At 47.0% G+C, this 19,378-nt stretch overlaps 1 protein-coding gene across 1 annotated transcript in view; it reads right to left on the reverse strand.

The window, feature by feature from the left end:
- Nucleotides 1-19,378, reverse strand: part of SLC24A3 (solute carrier family 24 member 3) — a 459,582-nt gene that overhangs the window by 377,293 nt on the left and 62,911 nt on the right. Inside the window, exon 2 of the mRNA XM_084887028.1 lies at nucleotides 11,072-11,200. Coding sequence (XP_084743154.1) covers nucleotides 11,072-11,200 — 129 coding nt within the window. The remainder of the gene's footprint in view (nucleotides 1-11,071; nucleotides 11,201-19,378) is intronic.

Here is a 19,378-nt window from a genome sequence, read left to right on the forward strand (position 1 = left end):
TGCACAGATATCTATCTATATGTGTGTGTACGTGTATAGTCAATAATGTATCTACACACAAAAACCTAAATGAATGAATCTCAAAAGCAGCATGTTGAGAAAAAAATGCTTACATAAAGAGTATATATTGTATGACTCATGTATTTAAAGTTCTAGATCAGACATAAACTAATCTATGGGGATAAAAATCGGAAGAGTGGTTGTGTGGAGATGGCCTGGCCTGGGGATTTCCTGAGAAGGGGCATGAGAATACTTCCTGAGATGATAATATATCTTCTATCTTGACGAGGGTCGGGAGCACTGGTGTATGCATATGTCACACCTCACTGATGGTATATATAAGACCTATGCACTTCATTGCCTATAAATACTACTCCCAAAAGAACCCCAATAAACTAAAGATATTCATGCTAAAGTATGTTAGAGGAGGTGTATTTATTTCTGCAAATTACATAGAAATCCACAACTAAAATAAAATAGGATAAATTAATGGATGGGTATAGGGTTGAACAGATAAGTAAACATGTGGTAATACCAGTATACCTAATAAAATGGAAATTACAGAATCTAGGTACTGAGTCTGTGGCTGTTCACTGTATACTTCTTCCAAATTTTCTGTGGATTTGCAAATGTTCATAAAATGCAGAGAAAATAAGAAACATGCAAAGCACATAAAGACAAGATTGAGACTGGACAGGGAGAGGGTTGCAAATTTTTAAAGTAATAGCCCATGAAATTGTGGCATTGACAAGACAATAATTCTAGGTTCATAATGGCAACTACTGAAAGATTCTGGGCCTGGGCCCCATTAAAGGGAACATCCTTTGGGGAACCATGCATTCCTTGGCCTGGGCCCCATTAAAGGGAACATCCTTTTGGGAGCCATGCATATAAATGACTCCTGCAAAGGGGCCCTTAAAACTAGAGTCACTGGATAAAAACACCTCACCGACTTGTAGGCATAGCAATGCTACAACTTTACTTCCTCTGTATTAAAATATAACTTGCTTTGTGCTTGTGGTCACAATGGAGCAGGCAGTGGGAAAACCTCCTGTTCCTGGAATATGGAAGGACAGCTGCATGGAACACCGGCCATGTTTTTGCCAAAAAGTTGATTTGAGGGGATCCAAAAGGCAGACTTAGATGGTGAAAGGGGGCAGAACTGAGCCCTGAACAAGCCCCACTTCTTTTCCACCTTCTCCTTGCCTTTCCACATCCTCTTCCTGCTTCTGTTGAGATCCATTCTATACACTCAACCTTGCATACTCCGTCTAAATGACCAAAATTTCCATCCTCAGTGATTTTTCTATGGATTTTCCCAGGACAGATAAACAAGAGTTCAGCATAAGTGGAATTCCCATTCTCAAAGAAAGATCCACCAGGAGGCTTATTTGATGCTGACAAGCTGTTCCTGTGTTCTGCAGGTATAATTTGACAATTAACGTATTTTTACTTTCTACTTTGGTATTAGTACTTGTCAGATTTGTTTTACTCTTCTCCCACAGTAAAATCCCCACACCCTAAACTATGCATGAATAATAACCACACTCTCCTATACATGAGCAATCGGGGCCCTGTTTGCGAGACCCCTCAGGAGGAGCACACAGTGGGAGCTCATGCAGTGAGCATCCATTCATGGGTTGCTGAGAGTTTGCTTTGCCCTAAGAACTTTACACAATGTGTCCTGCTGAGTCTTTATGTCAACGCTTTCTGCTTGTACTATAAATTATCCCCACTTCACAGGGGAGGAAACCGAAGCCTTGAGATGGTATATGACTGGTCCAGGGTCCCACAACCCTTGGATGTCAAAGGTAGGACTCCTCTCCAGGTATGTGAGACCATGGTCTGCATCCCTAACTACACCCAGAAGCACTTTGCAATTATAAAACATGGGTACCCTCATGTTCTGGTTCTCCCAGTGATCCCCAAGGCAGGGTGGGTACTCTGAGCGCCCACTTAGCAACTGAGGTACCAGAGGCTAAATGAATCCACCCTGACTCCTTGGACCCCGGTCCTTTGCTCCTTCCAAAGTGCCTGCCTCTGTGGTCTGTCGCCTGTTCTCCTCCCTTTCTCAGCCCAGTGTCCCTGATCCCAGTGGCATAGATGCTGAGTGAGCCTGTGGTAGGACCTCAGCCCTTCCCAGTGCTGGGAAGCCCAGACTGGGCTCTGTGCACACAGGCTTGGCAGAGATGGACAAGCCGCTGGGCTAGCCTTATGTCCATTTTGTTCTGAGTTGGCTTGTAAAGAAAGATGCTAATCTTTAATTCAGGGACTTTATTTGTTCTGTTCGAGAAATTTCTGCCAAACTAGTGGTGTAATACTATATCGGTAGCACCAATATGATTATCTAGACATGTACTTATTTAAACTTACTCTCCAAATGGAATGTGCACTATCATGGGCTTAGATGGAGTATGCTAACTGGAGAGGTGGCCCTCGGCCCAAGCCATGGGGATCCTGCAGCTAAAGGGAAGCAGTAGGCTTGGTGACTGATGTCCCAGTGTGTGGTCTGTAGAAAACATACTCAGAGAGTCAACTCAGACAAGCCCTCCCCTCCCCTTAAACCCACTACCCCTATTGTCCTTGGAGGCTGTTTTAAAAATCTTGAGGCCTAGAAAGGCTGCCACATGCCTCTAGGGAGAGAGGCCAGGCCTTCATCCTACCCAGAAGTCCCCAGAGTCCCCCTCAGGCCTGGAGAGTCATAGTCAGGGCCAGAGTGCTGCAGGGAGAGGCGGTCAGCTCCCCGGGGCCCTGCCCTCCGGCCTAGTGTTAGCCCTGGACTTTGGCCGACCCACGCTTCTGAGAAGGAGGGAGGGTGTTGGCGGGAGAGGTGAGTGCTGGGCAACCAGCAAGTTCTGGAAGGCAAGCTTAGCTCCACTGGTAGGAAGAAGGACTCTCATATAGACACATGCATATTCAAGTGCAGCCGGGGTGAAACTCCATCCTAGTTTTTCTCAGAGGGAAAATTTTAGGGGGGGGAAAAAAAAGAGAGAGATCCCCAAGGTTGAGTTTAAAACTAAATGACTATGGTGAGGGTCATGAAGAGTGCTGAATGAATGAGGAACCTACAGCTTGATAGGTTCGGTGTCTTATTGCACTGACATTGCTTGTTAAGTGGCAGGAGGAGATAGGTTTTGACTGGCTTGCAGGCCCAGCCACCTTCCTCTCCGCCAGACTCCCAGAGCCAGCTCTGCAGAGCCAGCCAGCGCCTGGAGGGGGTCTCAAGAGGTAGTCTCAGCCCTAGTATTACCAGGAGACTTTCAAACCACTGATGCCCAGTTCCCAGTTCCAGAGACTCAGGTGTCTTGATTTAGTGGGTGGTACCTGGGTTGAAAATCTGCCCAGGTGACTCCAAAGAGCTAGGCCAGGGCTCCTCACATTTGAGTGCCCCTGACAAGCCCCTGGACAGCTGTGAGAACCCACATGGCTGGGCCTGCTTCCCAGAGGTTCTGTCCCAGAGGCTCTCAGCAGGCCCAGGAATGTGCATTTCTGACAATATCCCAGGGCTGCTGCTGCTGGCTTGTTCCACTCTCAGAACTGCTGCCTGCCTCTACCTGAAAGCACTCAGATGAGGGCAGAGGTGCCCACATGTGCAACCCTCATTTGCACTTGTGACTTAAGGCTGACACCACACACAAAATGAGGGGACACAGCCCAGCCTGCGTCCACAGGCTGGAGAGTCTGGTAATGCAAGTGCTGGTCCCTGGGGACAGAGGCCCATTCATACCTCTAGGCTTCGTCCTGGTTTCATCAGTGAAATAAGACTATCTGCGGAACGGGACAATTTCTGCATGTGTAACTCAAGAAAGAGTGCCTTGTCCCTCCATGCACACTGCTGCTCCAGGAATGACTGAGAAGTTGGGCCAGGCAGGAGGGAGCCCCCATAGGGCTGGAGATAGAGCCAAGGCCATGCCTGCTCAGGGAAGAAGCAGTTGTCACTGTCATAGGCCACACAGATCAGCCACGGGGGGGCAGTGGGGCCAGGAGGAGGCTTCCCCATGAGCTGACCTGTGGCAGCTGTTCCAATGCCCGTGGCCTCCACACACAGTGAGCTTACTGCTCGCTGCTTCAGCGCCTGCACAACGAGCCCTGGAGAACCACCCACGGGTGACATGGGCTGACGGCGCTCACCGGCTGCCAACCCGGTGCTGATGCTTCACCCTCTGACCCAAGAGAGAAGCAACTCAAGGTTTATGGAGGCTTGGACCACTGGTCTGGAATAAGAAGTTAGTCCAGACCACTGGTTTTCAAGCAGTTTTTGGGGATGAGTATTTACTCTTCTTCTTTTAAACAAATCCCTAACACGAGGGCAGATGAATGTTGAAGGTTTTTTATTGTGTGTCTGTGTGGGGGGGAGGGAGTAAGAAGAGTGGAGTCCCTGAGTCACACAGAACCTTAGTTGTCATATGGCCCAGGCACCGTCTGGAGGGTCAGGGAGGGCAGAGAGGGAGGTGGGAATGTCATCCTTGCCTCAACCTCCCTCCAGGCTACATGAGGCACCAGTCTTGGGACCTCAAACAGGGGCCAGCAGCAAACTAGAAAGGGCAACAGAGTAAATATTTTAGGCTTTGCAGGCCCGGTGGTCTGTGTTGCAACTACTCAGCTCCGCCATGATAGAGGAATAATTTCGAAACTTCTTTCCACGCTTATGACGATGAACTCTCAATTTGCTGTGGTCTCAGTCTAACTTTCCATCAAGAATATGGTCATTCCTGCCGAGGCCGGATTGGCTCAGTGGTAGAGCATCCGTCTGCAGACTGAAGGGTCCCGGGTTCGATTCCGGTCAAGGGCATGTATATTGGTGCGGGCACATCCCCAGTAGGGGTGTGCAAGAGGCAGCTGGTCGATGTTTCTCTCTCATCGACATTTCTAGCTTTCTATCCCTCTCTGTACAAAATCAATAAAATATATTTTTTTAAAAAGAAAAAGAATATGGTCATTCCTGACTTGCAGATATTTTTATCCCAAGGTCCACATGTGTTCCAATGAGTTAATGGCTGTGAAACTGCTTTGAAAAGTCTCTAGTGCTTTGCAAATGGACAGGCCCACCAACACATCTAAGAGCAGAGGAGAGCTGAGCTTACAATCCTTTACGTGCATTGCAGGAAGATTCCAGGCACTGTTCACTGGGCTAGGCTACCTAAGCTGCTTTAAAAGAACAGGGTTTTAAAGAAAGCCTCAATGAACAATTAAAAAAAAAAAAAAAAAAGAGTCCCAAAGGGATGTTGAAGCTGGAAGAAATTAAATGGTATCTGAACCTTCCTCCTGAATCTTGAGGCTTTAAAACTCTTCTCAGTGTGAAGTACAGAGTTCTTCACTCCTATTTCATCCTGCTTGTCTACATAGTGGCCTCTGAGGCCAGCAAAAGGCATTGTCAGGCACCGCCTAGTTAATCCCATCGCACAGCTTTAAGAATGTTGCATGGTGCTGAACTACATGACCTGTCCATCCTTAAGACACTCTTCATAATCCCTCATTGTTCCTCAGAGTAGGCAAGTCCCTGTAAATGATCGCCATTGGTCTACCCTCCATTATATTTCTGGTCACAAGGATAATATAGCTATCATTTATTAAATACAGTCTCTAATTGAGGTTCCAACTCTTTCACAAAGCTAACTTCGCAATTCTGTGAAGTGGGCATCTTCAATCTGCACTTCAGAGATGGTGGAAATGAGGTTCAAAAGAATTTAGGAATCTCACCGGGCATCACACAGGCGCCAAGTGATAGAACTGAGATGTAGGGTTTACTCTGGGCCTAAGCTCTTTCCACCGTATTGCCGATGACTTAACCTATACTCAAACATTCATTATTTTCCCGGACTTCTTGTATATACAAAGAAAAGATGCAATCTGCAAACAGACACACCTGGGACAATTTCTATCTCACTTGTGACCCTCCCCAAGTGACCAAGTGAAAATCATAAAGGTTAAGCCAAGAGCCAGGCCAGTCTCAGAAGATGTAAATTTGGGTTATAATTTTTCTACAGAGGGAGTAGATTGCTTTTGTAATAAGTATAAGGGAAAATGGAAATATTTGTGTGTGTGTGTGTGTGTGTGTGTGTGTGTGTTTTAAAGGAACAAGTTTGGGAGGAAATAATGTAGCTATGACCTTCCTTCTTTTCTTTCAGGGCATTCTGCTAATGGAGATGCCCCAGCCTCCCTTGCAATTAGAAGTTGTCATGTGACTGAGTCCTGACCAATAGAATGTGAGCAGGAGTGAGAGCCCAGTCCATAAAACCCAGCTACTCCAAATCCTCTAAGCTCTTTCCTCTTAAAGCAGAGAAGCACAGCAACCTTGGAAACCAGGTGTGAGGAAGAGAAAAACCTCGAAATGGAAGGCTCCCAAGTCCGTGAACCACTTTTTGCAACAGAGCCACCTTACCAATCAGAACTTCACACAAGAAAAAAAGCAAACTTCTTGTGTGTTAAACTCCCAAATCTGAAGGACTTATCTGCTACAGCATCTACTATTACCTTGTCCTACTAATTCAGTAAAAAAAAAATTAGATACAAATTGAAGACCAGATCACAGTAAGTTTCTAACTCGTTCCACTTAATGTCAGCAGCTATTTATTATTTGAATCATAAAAATTACAAGTGCAGAGGAAAGTTAGTAAAAGTGATGTGAGCTAGTACAATAAAGCAGAGATCTTTACAACTTTTTTTTTTTTTTTTTTTACAAACCTTAGTTCTTTGTGAGTTCAAACCTAGGGATAAAACATTGGAGTGATGGATATCCTCCTATTGTGGATATGTTTGGTTAAGTAAAATATATTATTAAAATTAATTTCACCTACATCTTTTTACTTCGTAAATAAAGCTACTTGAACACTTAAAATTATATTTGTAGTTTGCATTATGTTTCCAAAGGACAGTACTACTCCAGATCATACAACGGTTAGATTTTCCTATCTAATTGTCAATATATATTGAATTTCTACGTGTGATAGTTGGGGACCCTACTCTGCTCTGACAAGCCCCATGACCATGGGAGATCATTTATCCCCTCTGATCCCCTCTTTTTTCATGTAAAAGATGAGAGAGTAGGACCCATCATGCTTTGTATGTATGCTGATGTTATGGCTTACATTCAAAAACAGGAAGATCCCAACACTCATGACTTGCACCTTAGACCAGTCTTCCATGCTTGCCAATCTGTGCCTAGCCTCCAATTTTTATTCATGGGCCACATTCATCTTTTTTACTTGGCCCATATTGCTGTTCTTGGAGGGACCTCTGGCTTCTTTCCTCTATGCACATTCAACAGATGATGTGGTTTATGGCCATTCCAGCATACACCTGATCCAGTGAACATTCCTGGCACGGACCCTTCAGGTCAGTGCCCTGGCAGCATCTGCTTGGTCCTGCTGCTCAGACCCAGCGTGTCTTTCCATCTTCAAAGACCTTAGATCCAGCTAAGCCAGGCATGTACAGGAAGCCGAGCTCTTTATCAGGAGACTCCAGTAATCTCAGAGTGAAGCCCATGCCAAAGGCTATCATTTTAAACAGCTTCTTTCCTTCCAAAGTTTATTTGAAAGAGGCACTCTAAGGAAAAGCTCATTTCCTTAAAATATCAAGTAACTAAAAACCAAAAGATGATAGGTTTTTTTTTTGTTTGTTTTTTTCTGGAGACAGACGGCAAAGTGCATAAATAAAATTCTGCAAAGTGTACAAATAAATAGTACAAAATAATCATTTTTGCTACAGTTATCCACCCCTCTCAGTGCTACATTTAGCTAACTTAATTTTCCGTGACTCAAATTTATCCAGTATAATTTCTCTTAATAGGTCATCTGAGTAAACAGTTTCAAGTGTTATTTACCAAAAAACAATGTTTCCAGGCTTCAGATGGAATTGGCAGCTAGGCTAAGAAAACAACCTTCAAATTTCACAGAGGGCAAGAAAAAAATTGCAGAAAGATTGGAGTCCAGAGGTCAGCCTTTTTTCATGCTGTTCTAGAGGCAAAAATTACAAATTTCCACCAAAACCATGTCTTTAACAGCAAGGGAAGAATGCCATTTAAAATAAAAATCCAAACTGTACACAGCAACATGTCTTTAAAGTGGCACTATCACATGGAGAGTGTGTCATCTCAGTGCTGCCACATCAACTACAGAGAGCACTCCTACCTTATCTATTTTAAATCCTCACCCAAGGATATACTTTTTAATTGGTTTTAGGAAGACAGGAAGTGAGAGAGAGAAAGAAACATCCATCAGTTGCCTCCTGTACATGCCCCAACTGGCGATGGAACTCACAACCTAGGTATATGACCTGACCTGGAATTGAGCCTGCGATGGTTTTGGTGTTACGGGAAGATTCTCCAAACAACTGAGCCACCTGGACAAGTGGCAGTGCCACTTTAAAGAGGGAACTCTGCGTCCTGGCTGTCCCCTGGCTGGGTGCTGGGACTCCTGGTTTTCAGAAGGAAGAGGAGGGAGAGAGAAGGAAAGAAGGAGATGGAAATGAGGAGGCAAAGGTGGAGGTGGAGAAGGAAAGGGAGGGAGGGTGAGGAGTAGAGGGAATAAAAGGAGGACTGTGGTATGGCAATGGAAACACAAAGACGTTCTTAAGGGAAGTGGAGTGGGGGCATCTTGGGATGGGAGTTTTTGTGACTGTTCTGGAAATTTCTTGCATAAGCAAATGTGTGCAATAGAAGGAATCGGAGAGATAAACCAGTTGCATCTAGGGAGCAAACCAGCCCCATCTCCCAGAGAATACATTTCACCTACTCTAATGGCATCTAAAGCGATGGATTCTATGAACAGTCTGAGAAGCCCTGTGACATCCCAAGTGGCACTAGGAGCACTTTGTGACAAGAGCCTAATTAACTCCTGTGACCTGGCACCATTACTCACTGGGTCACGGCAAAAGCTGGCACCCCAAGGACTCAGGTCCTGAGTAAACAGACACCCTTCACACATATAGGGCACCCTGATGCATCACCATCATGACTGCTCTGCTGACATCATCACAAAGAGGGAGAAGGTCCGTCTAAAATCCACCTGACTCTCTTCCTAGCCCCTACATTTAAGTCATTTGAGAGCAGACACCACTACATTCAACCAGCAGAAGTAATATTCATTACGTACAGGGCTGCTTTGGCCTCTCCAGGGACCTGGGCAGCATGCTGAGAATGGGCCTGCCACTGGCTTATTCCAACTCCTCTCACCCTTTCATCAGTTCGAGGTAAAGAGGAGGAATACTAATAAATTTTGATTCTAAATCAAGATCTCACGAGTGCTTTGATTCTCAACTTTTTTCATAAAATATCCATTCTGTGAACATCAAGAAGCAGTCTTCTAACAGTATTCTGGATAGAAGACCAAGACAAATGGTGGTGATGTGAGTCTGAGGCAATGTTTTGGTCACATCCTTATAGAAACAGAGGATTCCTCAAAGGTGCCTTGAGTGAGATCGTCCAACCTGCCTGTGTTTGAAGGTGGTGCCTGGGCCTCTTTGCATACCTAGCTGACTGCCCAGACCTGGGCCACAGAGGAAGTGACCTGTTGACTGAACAGATGTGCAGTATCTGCCCATTCCCCTGAGGAGGGGCTGGAGAATGTAACTTCATGACCTGCCTACAATGGAGGGAGGGATGCCCCAAGCCCAGTGGGAGTTCCTGAGTGAGCTCCTCCTGTGGAGCTACCAAACACAGAGCACTAAGCTGGTAATACTTTATTACTTCATTATCAATTCTCAGGGCAAATGTGAAAGGTTAGAATAATTACTTAGTTTTACAGAGAAGCAAAAAAGGCTTAGAGAACCTGACCATTTGCCCAAAGCCCAAAGCTTCCAAGTTTCTAAGCCAGTATTCCCATGCAGGTGAGTGAAATCCCAAGACCCAGATTAGAGATGGGGCAATCAAATTTACACATTCACCCTATATCCTTGAACTAGAAAGACAAGAGACAAATGGACCTTCTAGACCAGTTTATCTAATAGACAATGGAAATGCTCTATGATTGGTGCTGTTCAAATGGTAGCCATGAGTCCCAAACAACTCTTGAATATTTGATGTGTGTCTAGTGCAACTGAGAATCTGGATTTTTTTATTGTATGCAATTTGAATTCATTTTAATTAAGTCACCATTGAATGTCCATATTAAACAGTGCAGTGAGGGACATTTTACATTAAAGCAAACAAACAAACATTCAAAAGCAAAATGGTCACAACAATCTGGGTTGGTCCAAGCAGCTTAGTGAAGGAGAGAGGCTCTGAGCAGGCCCTGGATATGTTAGGGATTGAACAAGACCCTCCCTGGTTCAAGCATGATTGCCTTCCCTACAAAATCTGGTTTAGAGTCAAGGACCCAAGAAATCGAGTTCAGTTCCCATAGTCTGCAGATGCGGACATCAAGGATGCCTGCTGGGTCCTTGTTCTTCATGGACCAGCTCTACACAACATGGTGAGTTCTCATTTACTCCTCCCGTTGCCTTCATAAAGCCTTTCCTATCCTCCATTTCCCTCTCCTCCCAGCCCCCATTCCTATCAACACCAGCAGATGCTGGGCTCATGCTCTGTATAAAAACCTGGACATTTTCCTTTCTACCTGTAAACTGAGTCATTTCCTCTCTCACAGTGGCTTTTAAGGTGCATTATTCTTCTATAGCTGTCACCTTGAAGAAGGCATTTCTTGATACGGTGAGCAAAGATACAGAGAGACCACTTCATCTCCCTAAACCACAGCTCCCACACCAGCAAACCGAAGCAAGCCCTCCATCACACTGGCCAGAGCATAGCTGAACCCAACATCCTGGATCTGGTCACCATGTCACGTCTGACTCCATTATTTCCCATAACAAGGGTGATGACTGGGCTCCCTATCACTGCATTTCCCATGACTTTGACTTACCTTTTCTTCAGCTGCCCTAAGAAAAGAATGCAGAGGTACAAACACACCTGCATAGTTGCCTGGGGTCTCATCTTTGAGTTTCTTAGACATTTGCCCTAGATGTCCTTAAAGTCTCTCTAGATTAGAATTTAAAGAAAAAACATGGCATCCAGGTCTTCCTTAGCCAAAATCAGAGAAAACAGCAGCCACTGCCCAAAGTGCAGCTGTCAAGTTACCTGGTTCAGTGCAGTTCTTGCTGCTCCGAAGGTCTGTGTCTTCTGAAGTCAAAGTGTCATTCACCTGCATTAACTTCCTCCCCAACGTCCACTGTCGGTCTTCCCCTATGAGATCCATGAAGTCAAGGTCTGGGGAGAAAAAGATAATAACCACACATCACTAATTTGCCTTTACTAATCTGGGTGCTCAGTGTCTTAATCAGCCATTACCTATACTTCCTGTACCCCCATAGGCCTTGCTGTTATACTTTCTCTGGTACTGGATTCTACTGGGCCACAAGGGTAGCCCTCAGCCAGTAACTGGTAGGAAGTAGTATATTAATACCTCACTGCTCCAGTGGGATGACTTTGAGGTGTATATTCTAACCTGAATTCCAGAGTTTTCTTCACTGGGATCCCACTCTAGTTGTTTACAGTGTAAGTCTCATGATAAAGCACACTTTATCGACTCTGCCCTTCCCTGTTTTAATTCTCTGCTCCCAAAACAATGCTGAGAAATGTTTAACAAGCAATTCTGGGGGTAAAGGATGGGGAGTCTTTGTGGCCATGGGCCAATTTCTATGGTGTAAATAGTCCCATTATGGCCTATTTCAAGCTACCAACATGGCCTCCCTAGACGTGAATTTAGGAAGAGATGGGCACAGTTAAGTCCACTAAGTCAGTATAATTAGCTCTAGCCCACCAGAATTTACTCTCCTACCAGCATTTCTTGAACTACCTCCCAAAAAAAACTCCCTGCAATTGAACACTTGATAAGGATCCGCTTCTGAGGGGTTATCCAGCAAAGACACCATTTTAACATCTAAGAGCCTTGGCCTTGAACACCACATAGCAAGAGTTCCATAAACAAGAGACAAAGGCAGGAATGAGGAAAAGCAAAACACTGAATATGTGAAGGGGTTACGCGTTGAACAGTGCTGAGATGACTCTGGGGAAGGAAGTGCCAGGAAACAGAACAGAGACTATAAAGTACATGAGAGGGAGAATGCAGTGAGTTCTCTGTTAAAGACATGTTGAGTCTAAATTGCATGTGGAGCTTTGCAAGGGAGGCTTGCTGCCTATGTGAACATGGGTGCAAATGCCTCTGGGGACAGAGAGGATCAGGAGAGTCATAAGCAAACAGGGGACAGTATGAGACATCTATGAATGGGGTCTCCCAGAGAAAAAGGGGAGGGAACTAAAGAAAAGGGAATAGAACAAGAAATTATGGGGAACTCAAGATTCTTTCAGAGAGCAAGTATAGAAGAAAAAAAAAAAAAAAAAAAGTCATCAAAGGGTCATGAATGGAAGAATAAGGAGCAAGGAAAATGGTGTCACAGAAGGTGAGCAGACAGAGAATTCCAAAACAGAAAGAGTGGCCAATAGCCTTGACAACTATGGACAAATCAAGGAAGACAGAGGCAAAGAAACAACAAAGCTGGACATCAGGGGGTCACTGGAAGATGGAAGCAGCAAGCCAAGGGGACTCTTTCCAGTGGGTTGGCACTAAATCAAGATGTGACATGACACAATGGCAATCTCTTGAGTTGCAGAGTTGCGGTGGTCAGAAAATGGACTTAAATATAAGACAAGGGCCTAATGTGCAATGGTCTTCACAAAAGACTGGAGGGTATACCCCATCCAGCCACTTCAATGTGGTGTTCTGAAACAGTCAATGAAAAGCTGAAGTTAATCATACGCATTGCTCTATTTCCATGGTGGTTCAGTTTCCTAAATAATTTCACCTTCAGTATTGAATTTGTACTTCATGACATCATCTGGGAAAGAAAGGGGGAGCGCAAATATTGTCTACTTTGTACACTGTTGTTCCTCCAACACCTGAATAATTATTCCCATTTTGTGGATGGATCAAGTAAGGCTCACAGAAGTTTCTGAAAAATCACAATGCTTGTGGACATCTCACCTAAACCAACAAGACACAAAAATGTCAGCCACTCATGCATTAAGGTTTTCCACAGTCAAAGGGAGACTGTTCCCAGACGTAAAATTATCAAGATATCCAATTAAACCTTATGCATGTTGGCCAGCCCTGATGTATTTCTTAAAAAAAAAAAAAAAAAAAAAAAAAAAAAAAAAAAGTAGACTGTGGAACTTAACTAACATCACTACACTAAGTGATAACTTTAGACTCAGAAATATAAAACCTACATGGTAGCCACATATATCAGTTTTGCCAAAAATGTGAGGATAATACCAAAGATAATTCAAGGATAAAGCAGGCATTTGTGTAGTCTGGTTAACCTGAACAGTTAATTCTTATGATTAAGACTGTTGACAAGCACAGGAAAACTTTTCAAAATTTCACCAAGAAACAATAAGGCCAGTGGCCTTAAAATCCATCAAGCAGCCCTACAATGTGAACTGAAAACCATAATGTCATAAATAATCTGAAAGTGTGGAGAAAGACATCCCATTTGTCTGAGGCCAGGTTTTCACAGAAGCAGTCCCTGAGGCAAAAATTCAAGTCAAGGTGGTTTATAGAGGGTGGGGAGAGGGGTGATCTATGAATAGGGAAATGGGACAGGGAAAGGGACCCAGCCAACAGAGGGTACATATCAGGTGCTTTACCAAAATGAATCAACTAGAGTTTGAACCCTCTGGAAAGCTTTGGGTGCCAATGTAGACAGGTATCTCAGACACCCCAGGGGTGAGGGAGCTTATGTATTGATCTACCTACTCCTGGTCTGCTGCTGGCCGAAAGCTGTTCCCAGGGACACACATTCCCTGGCACTTCCAACCTGCCACATGTCCAAGGGAGGTTCTGGTGCCTGGAAAAAGGCCCTGGACAATGAGATACAGGTGCTAACAGTTGAACAGTGCCAGTGTGCACTGAAGAGGTAAGAACAAAGTGATGTGGGCAGGGCACCAAAGGCATCTGCCAGCCTGCCTGAGATTCAAAGGCAGAGCTGTGCTATGGACCAACAGACTGGCCATTCTGCTGTGCTCGTAATCTGGGTCAAAGAAAAGCGCCTGGTGACACAGCAATGCAAAGATTTGCAAAGAAGCAAGAGTGTCCCTTCCAATGACTTCCAAAGTCCTTTCCTAGGCCAAGTTTCCATGGTTCTGTAATTGTGAGAGAAAAGCTGATACCAATTAAGAGATGTATAAATAAAGCCAGCTATTGTAGCAGAAAATTAGAGGATTTTTTTTTCTTTTTTTACATAATGATTCAATATCTTCAGGAATTAGAGACTATTAAAGCAGTACCTCTGGATTCCAAAACCTACAAACTTTTATCTCAACAAAAATATCTTTTACAGTTGACCACTAGTGCAGAGATCAGAGTCTGAGAAAATGAGAATGATGAAAACTAAGCACTGCATTCGTTTCCCACTGAGCCAAGTGGGACAATATTATATCCCATTTCATTTACCTCCAAACTGAAGCACAGAGAGGCTAAAAAAAAACTCGATCAAGGTCACACAGGAAGCACAAAAGGGCAGAATGGGATTTGAACCCAGGTCTGGTAGGTCCTGAAAAGGACAGAATTCAGTGGGTTGCATCATTCAGCCACAGAAAGACAGAGCAATGCATCCTGCACCTTATAACAGGTTAGGGTGAGGACAGTCTTACTGGGCTTACTTTCAAGAAGGCTGTTTCCTCAGACACTATTAGGAACACAGCCAAGCATGACACTGCCCTGTGAAAGCATCTCAAAGAACAAAGGAAATGGTTCTGAAACACCACTGGACACATAATGCTCCTCTGAGTGTGGATTTCCTAGAGACTAAGCTAGTCCCATTGGTCATGACACGAGGGCTGTATTCTTGGATTTAGGGAAGTGGGGCAAAGGGTGGGCAGTGCGGAAGGCAGAAAAGATTGGGAGAGGTGGCCACACTTGGTTTTTCCACTGCTTTCCCCTCATCATCTCCTGCTTCCTTGGACTTTCTCTGCGATGGCAGAGACTGCTTCACAAAGCTACACTTGAGCAATGTCAACAAAAACACTTGGCCCCTGTCCACTGCATTCTTGGCTCCTCATGTGCCGGGCCCTGGAAGTGCATGTTGGCCTAATTAGCCGGGGTGTTTGGGGAGGGGGGGGGGCGGGGGGGGGGAGGTAGGGGGCATAAAGAGGGAATCAGCAGGCTCACGTGTTCCGTGCCCCACACTGGTGAGCAGAGGCAGCCTCTGGGACTGCAGTCTCAGAGGGGGCAGGGTGGGGCAGAAGTAGGCCATGGAGCTAGGGAAGAAGTTCTCAACCTGAGACTTGAGCCACATGCTAAGGAAGGAAAGAGAGTGGAGGCTGGGAGCCAAGTTTCCATTACAGAGCTGTGTGTTCACCCTCTTCTGCTCTCTCTCTCTCTCTCCCCTCCTCCCTCATTCTCTGCCCCACCCCTCCCCCGCCCCCCAATTCTCCTTGGAACTGGGGCTTGGAAAACCCATAGATTTCTGGCACTAAGAATGAATTTCCTTGAGTGCCCAAGGCCCCCGCCTTCACCCTAAGACTTTCTCCTCTGTGCACCCCGTCCCCCAGGCTTCCATCCTTCCCACCGGCCAGCCCCACGTCCAATGGAGAGGAGGGGCTGCCTGCTCTCTGAGGAGGAATTAACTCCTTCACACACGTGGACAGACAGCTGATGGACAGATTTGCTACCGTGTCACCCTAATTACCTTGCATGACTCTCTCCTCTGTGCCCAGTAGCCTGCCTGCACCATCCACTCCCTGCTCTTACAGGGTGTTTGGGCCATCTTACTGCCACTGCTGACGGGGTTAAGTGGCTGAGCTGGGACTCCAGCCCAGGTATGCATGTCACACCTTGTCCCAGAGCTCTGGGAGCCCAGGAAAGAGGCCTCCTGGGGTCAGCAGCCTCGCTGTGAGAGGTCCTGTTAACTGTCCCCTCCCTGAGAACTGGAATTCTGCATTTCTTCTCGAACCCCACCACATCCCGAGGACCAGGACGACAGGCCCCATTTGCAGATGAGGAAACCAAGTCTCACATGCCTAATGCAGCACAGTTAACGCCACAAAAGCTGAGCCCGTGGAGGCAGTCACTGACTTTGGCTCCGAGGCAGGCTCAGCCACCGAGGCTATAAATACCCCACCCTGTGGTTTACACAGCTGTCTCCACTCCGTGCACCCTGGGCCTCACCCCGGGGTCGGTGGTCCGTTTTGCATAAGCCTGAAGCCAGCAGATTGCCTTCTTGGAACCCACTGAGCAGGGGCGAAATCTGCCTCCCCCACACCATTCTGTCACCAGCCCCCATCCTGACTCCACCCCTAGAGTCTCAGGAAGGGGCCCCTGGGTGAGTGAAGCGGGGGAGGCGGGGGCACGGGAGGCACTGGCTTTCTGCATGTGCATTTCACACAGATTTTCCAGCTGAAACAGGCATGTCCCTCTGCATTGCTCTTGGTCCTTGATAAGGACCACAAACTGTGGAGGCTGCAAGCTCTCCACACCCACCAGGACTGGAGGATGCCAGGGGTTAGACGGGCTGTGCATGGGCCCTCGGCTGCCTCAGAGCTCCGGGAAGACAGACAAGGGCAGATCCAGAGAGCTCAGAGCTGCAGAGGCCACGGACCCCATTGAATGTCCCCACACCTGTTCACACACCCTGTCCAGTGGGGGCGACTCTAGGACCCCAGTGGCCTGGGCCAAAGTGTCCCTGTCATGCTCTCCATCTCAGCGATGGCACCACAGACAACAGCTTTAAGCCAGATTTAAACATTATCCCCGTAACAAAGCACACATCTCAGCGTCAAGAGGAAAAGCCTGTTGAAAGCTGAGGTTTTTCGGTCCCTCAGATGGGCCTCTCCTTTTACTCAGAGGGGAAAGGGACAAGTACCCCAGCCCCGAAGCCGGCACAGCCTCAGATGTCCTGTCCCCCTGCTCTGTGTTGCTTCCCAGCAGCTGCAGGGGTAATTCCTGGGGGCCAGTTAGAAATGCAGATCTCTCTGAAACCGGTTTGGCTCAGCGGATAGAGCGTCAGTCTGTGGACTGAAAAGTCCCAGGTTTGATTCTGGTCAAAGGCATGTACCTTGGTTGCGGTCACATCCCCAGTAGAGGGTGTGCAGGAGGCAGCTGGTCTATATTTCTCTCTCATCGATGTTTCTACTCTCTATCCCTCTCCATTTCTCTGTAAAAAAAAATCAATAAAATATATTTTTAAAAGAAAAGAAAAGAAAAGAAGAGAAATGCAGATCTCGGGGCTGGTGGAGCCCAAATCTGCATGGGGCACACTGGAGTCTCCAGACCCCTGGGGCAGTCGTGCTGGAAGGACTTGCAAAGGGAGACTCCAGACCCAGGGAGATGAGCCCAGCCTGCCGCTGCTGTGGGGGAGGCGAGGGGCTGTGGAGGAAGTAGGGGCCTCTGAAGAAAAAGGGGGGAGAAATCATGAGGCAGCTGGGGCTCCCGGCTTGCTGTGTGACCTGTGATGTCCATGTATTCCGGCATCCGGAGGGACTGGCCCCATTCCCAGTCCCCGTGCAAACCCACCCCTGGAGGGGAAAGGAAAGGCCCAACCACCTCCTTACTCCCCCACCCTCAATCTCCGCTGCTGCCGCCTTTCCTTCGCTCCTGACACCGACCCCTGCACAGCCCCAGAGGCTGGGCAAGCCCCTGCAAGACTGCCCTTGGGAACAAGGGGCTGCCCAAAGCACCCAACCCACCAGCGTGAGCCAAGAGCCCCATCTGGCCCCAAGCGCAGATTTTGCCATGGTTGTTGGGCAAAACCCAATAGCTCTGGTTGTGACTTGGAGGCAAAGGTGAGGGAGTCCACCCAGCCCCTGGCTGCTTTCTCCAGGCAGCCTTCCCAGACTCCCCAGAAACCTCCAGATCACAAGCTCCCAGAGAACGAGCACATGTCAGGGACAGAATAACAGACCGACTCTCATTGCGGTATCTCCTCCCCACCCCCTAACAGGTCCTAAGCTCCAGGAGGGCCCAGCCTCCCTGTGTTTTTCTCTTCACTGTGCCTCCCTGGCCTAAAACATGGTGGACGCTCTCCAGCGATGGGGTCATCGTGTTTCACTTGAGCCATGACCTGGGTATGACTAGGAAGTAATCACGGGATCCGCAAGGGCAGAGCTGAATCTCCAGGAAAGATCCCCAGGTGATTCAACCTTGGTGAAGGGGTTCAGTTTAAATGATAGGCCCAGGAATTTTAGTGGCAAACCTGAATCGGAATCCAGGTTTTCTGGGTTCCTGAACCAAACTCTTCGCATTACAGCTTACTCCTCAAGGGTGGTGCCTGGACCAACCACATCAGCATCACCTGGGAGCTTGATGGAACTGCACCTCAGACCTACTCCGTGAGACTGCGTTTTGATAGGTGCTCAAGTGCCCACCAAAGTCTGGGCAGCTCTGCTACCCCACACTAACGACTTCGACCTCATTTGTCCTCATCCCTGGGTGCCTTCAAAGTTCCCAGCACAGTGCTCAGCTTGTCCTCTCCGTCTCTGAAGTCCGAAATGAAAGGACCCCTTAATGTCCCAGGACCAGAAAGACCGCTTGCTGAGCTCCACACAGCCCTACAGCCCTCTCAGAGGCGGGCTTCAGCATGCATAGTGCTGCCTGGCCGCCTGAGACACTTCCTCCTGTGCCCGCCTCACCAGCAGCCTTTCAGATGCCTGTCAATGACCTGGAAAGATCAAGTCCCCAGCAGCCTGTTTCAGAGCTCGCTCTTTTCAAAACAGCTCCACCTTTCTTCATTGCTCCGCTAAAGGAAGCACATGGGCTTGTTCCAAGGACCCCAGGGGCAGACCCCCAGGGGTGCTCCCCTCCTGATCTAAGCACACATCAGGGGCAGAATTCAGCCCCAGTTCTTGGCAGTGCCTCCCCTGCCCTTCACTGTGCAACTTCTCTGCCTCGTTCCTTTCCAGATTTCACAATCTGTAGTTACTCGGAGCTCTGGCCTTCTCCTGGGGTCTCTCCTCACTGGCCTCATCAGAAAGAAAGCAAGAGGACCCCTCTCCTCTCCTCTCCTCTAGATCTCTCTCCATCAATCAATCAATACCGTCCCCCCCCCCACCCCCCCCCCACACACACACACACTATTCAACATGGGATTTCTTCTCAACTTTAATATGCATCCCTATCACCCAGGGACCTTATTAAAATGCAGACTCTGATAAGCGGGTCTATGAGATTCAGTATTTTTAACAAGTTCCCAGTGGATGCCAGTGCTGCTGGTCCAAACAACACTCTAAGGATCTTCATTACACATTTTTCAATGAAGACACACATTGAACGAAAGGGTCCGAGTCACCATATGCCAATATGCATCCCAACTGGGCTGTGTTTCAGAAAGGAAACTGCAGGAGTCCCAGGCAATGCACTCTGCAGTAGCTCCCAGCAAATCCAGAGTAGCC

The sequence above is a fragment of the Pipistrellus hanaki genome, assembly GCF_964339955.1.
Source record: "Pipistrellus hanaki genome assembly, chromosome: 6".
Classification (NCBI taxonomy): Eukaryota; Metazoa; Chordata; class Mammalia; order Chiroptera; family Vespertilionidae; genus Pipistrellus; species Pipistrellus hanaki.